The 3,706-nt window shown below is 39.8% G+C and overlaps 1 protein-coding gene across 1 annotated transcript; it reads right to left on the reverse strand.

Moving 5' to 3' along the window:
- Positions 1–391: 391 nt before the first annotated feature.
- On the reverse strand, positions 392–2,676 carry LOC103942042 (UPF0047 protein YjbQ). The gene is made up of 7 exons (XM_048591617.1): positions 2,491–2,676; positions 2,302–2,362; positions 2,103–2,197; positions 1,956–1,989; positions 1,656–1,710; positions 1,518–1,560; positions 392–754 (listed from the first exon to the last, which is right to left on the reverse strand). The coding sequence occupies exons 1-7, from the start codon at positions 2,674–2,676 to the stop codon at positions 683–685; spliced, it is 546 nt and encodes a 181-aa protein (XP_048447574.1). The 3' UTR covers positions 392–682.
- Between the last annotated feature and the right edge of the window lie 1,030 nt (positions 2,677–3,706).

Genomic DNA, 3,706 nt, shown 5'->3' on the forward strand with positions numbered 1-3,706 from the left:
TTTACCTTGATCGGTGAAGGAGGGGGCGGGCCAAAGCTTGCCTCGACTGAGGTGGGATTTGGGTTTCTTTGGGAAGTGAGGAGCAGAAAGCAGCGGAGAGGGAGAGTGAGGGATGAAGATGGAGAAGAAGACCGGAAGAAGTAGTGTTATCAACTTGTAAGATTATAAAAACGTCATTATAAGGGACAAAAATGATGTCGTTTTAGGCTTAAAGGGAAAGTACAGAAACAACGTCGCTTTAGTGGTTAAATCGGTTCGATTCATTTTTGAACCACTAAAACTAAAACCAAACCAACCAATTTCGATTCGGTTTGGTTTTTTAAATTCGGTTAAGTATTTGGTTCAGTTTTTTTAATGCATTCCTAGATGTAGCTCATGCGTGACGTATTTAAGGGTCATTACAATAATCGAGCCTAGTAAATCTTCAATTTCATGGGATTTTACCTCGGCAATCCGAATAAGTAACTTATTACGAGATAATAGCTCTTACATTTTCTACAAGTCTGCATCACAAAAGTAGTAAATCCTTTACATGTAACAAGGTACTAAACATTCAACCAGAGAGATGCAGAAAACAGCTTAGGACGTTAACATCCCTCCAGGAGGTTCCCATCAACAAACCAGATGTCTAAGTACGACTTTATTTGCAGACTTGGATGACAGAAATCCAAATCTTAGCATCTCATATTCCATTAAGGGTAACCACAACTTTCCGTGCTGTAGGATAGTCACGATGCTCACACAACCATATTCCCTGAAGCAGCATCAATACAAGGAAAAGTTATACAAATTCCATAAAGCTATAACACACCGGAAGTTCAAAAATTTTGGTTTATTAGAAAGCCAATGCGCCGGAAACAGAATTTGAAGGAGGGATTGTTAGCCAAAGAGTAATTCGATAGAGTCATTAATTGCCTCACTCAAGTTCTCTTAGAAGTTATAAGCCTTGCTGAAATCTTAGGAAAAGGCCTATGCATATCTTATCTATCATTCTGTTCTCAGGAGCTAATACTCAATAATCAACTTACACAACCAAATACAAGAAGTTTCCGACTAGTCAAGCTGCTTACAGTAAGGTCTGTAAGATATTTCACCATGCATTAACGCCATTGACCACTGGCATTCAAAACATTCTACACAAGGCATTTCTATTTTTTTAACTTACATGATCTGTCTATATAAAAATAGTTCTAGCCTTTACCGACACTACAACGGTAGTAGAGAAGAATGCTTAGAATGTAAGTGTTCCCATAACAAGTTCTTTTGCAGCCAGTAATTTATTAAGTACAACTCTGCGGTTCACCTTCCCTTATCATGATGCATTTCTATTTTCCAGAATTTAATTTTTTAAGTTCTATTGCTACAGGGAATAATGAGCCGTTGTCCAAGATATGTATTAAGCAGAGCATAGGTGAAAATCTTTCTATTATAACCCATGATTACAGGATTGAGAGGTCCAAGCCATTTACAAGTAGAAAACTTGAAAAAGTTGAATAATGGTTTAAACTTTCACATACCTGCCAAGTTCCCATGTTAAGCTTTCCATTTGTAATTGGAACCCTGCATGAGAACAAGGAACATGTAAATGCCAACGAGGCCATAAATTCCTCATAGCACATATAAACACTTGAAACAAGCTAGTAAGATATCCTTACATCAGTGTGCAGCCAAACATGGATGATTTAATATGCGCTGGCATGTCATCTGGTCCTGTAAAACTCAGATAACTCAGCATCCACATTTGGAATTCTTTACAGAAAAGTAAAATCGGAGTTACTAAGCACCACAGTAGCTAGCAGTCATATGATGATACATTTAATGCAAACTCAAAGATGTCACCAACAAAGTTACAGGCTTATAGCAATTTGGGTTCAAACAGAGAAAAACAAAGTACTCCGCAGAGGAAGAGATGGAAGCTGTGGACTGAATGACTGAAATGGAATCGAAATACCAACCTTCAAGGGTATGCTTCCACGGTGCAGAGGTCCCCTGAAAATAAATGAAGAAAACATCATACAATGCTTGCTAGTGCTAGTGCTACATGTGATGTGAGTCATGTGATCAAATTACAAAGGAAAGGAAACAAAACGAAACTAATTAACCTCAGGAACAATGGTATTGAGGAATGTCTCTGTATCGTCACGAACATCAGAGTCGTAATTCTCGTTGATAGTAAGAGAAGCACTTGTGTGCTGCACTGCAATATAACCCACAAATAAATACATACACACATATTAATATGATTCAAAACAACCAAAAAACAAATATTGAAAGAAAAGAGTATTAGGCAGGCAAAGTTACAGAAGAGATGGGCAAGGCCACAGTTGAATTTTGACAAGTCCTCCCCAATTTCCTTCACTATCTGAAATACAAGACACATGTTTTGTGAATTCCGCGACTGATTTTAATTCAAATTTCAAATCAAGGGTTAGGGTTAGGATTGGATGCATGGATCAAATCAAGACATTCAAAACTCAAAAGAGGAGCTACCTTGGGCGTGACGAGATGACAACCCCTCTTCAGAGGAGGCAGAGTTATGGTCTTCTGGGCCCACTTGGGACCACCGGCGGCTATCATTGGAATTGAATCGACGGCGGTGCCTCCGCCTCTGCCACTCCGACTCGGACTCACCAAACAACACTTTACTGGCACTGATAGCGGGCACTGCATTTGCATTTTAATTGCCATTGGCAATAGAATAATTAGAACCAATAAAATCTTATACAGGCTTTTGATTTCATATCTACCGTACATTCTTCCCTCCCGGGTCCACGCCCAAGCTCATAAGGTCATGAGAGTGTAGAAAAAGGTATGTAGGCTAAAAATTATATTTGTTATTGATACATGAATGTGGAAAAATGGAAGAGAATGCAAATGGAAGAGAATGCTTATGGAAGAGAATGTAAATGGAAGAGAATGCTTAATTTTTTCTCATTGTTTTTCTCTACAAGATTACAAGGATATATATACATGATACAAGTGTGTAGGTAGGACAAGGTAGCCGTCCTAGTGTGTAGGTAGGACAAGGTAGGACAGCTGTAGAGGACAAGGTAGCCGTCCTAATGTGTAGGTAGGACAAGGTAGCCGTCCTAGTGTGTAGGTAGGACAAGGTAGGACGGCTTGACGGCTGTAGGACGGCTGTAGGACGGCTAGTGTGTAGGTAGGACAAGGTAGGACGGCTGTAGGACGGCTTGACGGCTGTAGGACGGCTTATTCTTCCAATAATAATATTATATACAATTACACAAGAACTCCAACCATATTCTTTATTTGTCTAACACTCCCCCTCAAGTTGGAGAGTGGATGTCAAGAACTCCCAACTTGCGTAACATACCCGAAAACTTTTCTTTCCCAAGAGGTTTGGTAAACAAGTCTGCCAACTGTTGTGCCGTACCCACATGCTTGGTCTCTATTGTGCCATCTACAATCTTATCTCGTATAAAGTGACAATCCATCTCAATGTGACGAGTTCGTTCATGAAAAACAGGATTGGCAGCTATATGTAACGCTGCTTGATTATCACAAAATAAAATGGAAGGACCATCCAAAGGAATGTTCAAATCCTTCAACAAAAAACGAAGCCAAACTATCTCGCAACAAGCACCTGCCATGGCCCTATATTCTGCCTCTGCTGAAGAGAGCGAAACGGTTTTCTGTCGTTTCGTCCGCCAAGAAATCAAGGAACCGCCCAAGAATACACAATACC

This window comes from the organism of the source record quoted next, unplaced genomic scaffold (genome assembly GCF_019419815.1).
Source record: "Pyrus x bretschneideri cultivar Hongxiangsu unplaced genomic scaffold, Pyrus_bretschneideri_v1 Contig34, whole genome shotgun sequence".
Taxonomy (NCBI): Eukaryota; Viridiplantae; Streptophyta; class Magnoliopsida; order Rosales; family Rosaceae; genus Pyrus; species Pyrus x bretschneideri.

What these genes read in the sequence shown, in the direction of transcription:
- LOC103942042 (XM_048591617.1), bottom strand. Translation starts at nt 2,676, where the DNA reads ATGCAAATGCAGTGCCCGCTATCAGTGCCAGTAAAGTGTTGTTTGGTG. An exon ending in TCAATACCATTGTTCCTGAG is followed by an intron (nt 1,990 to 2,102) that starts GTTAATTAGTTT and finishes ATTTATTTTCAG; the next exon opens with GGGACCTCTGCACCGTGGAA. An exon ending in ATGTTTGGCTGCACACTGAT is followed by an intron (nt 1,561 to 1,655) that starts GTAAGGATATCT and finishes GTTCTCATGCAG; the next exon opens with GGTTCCAATTACAAATGGAA.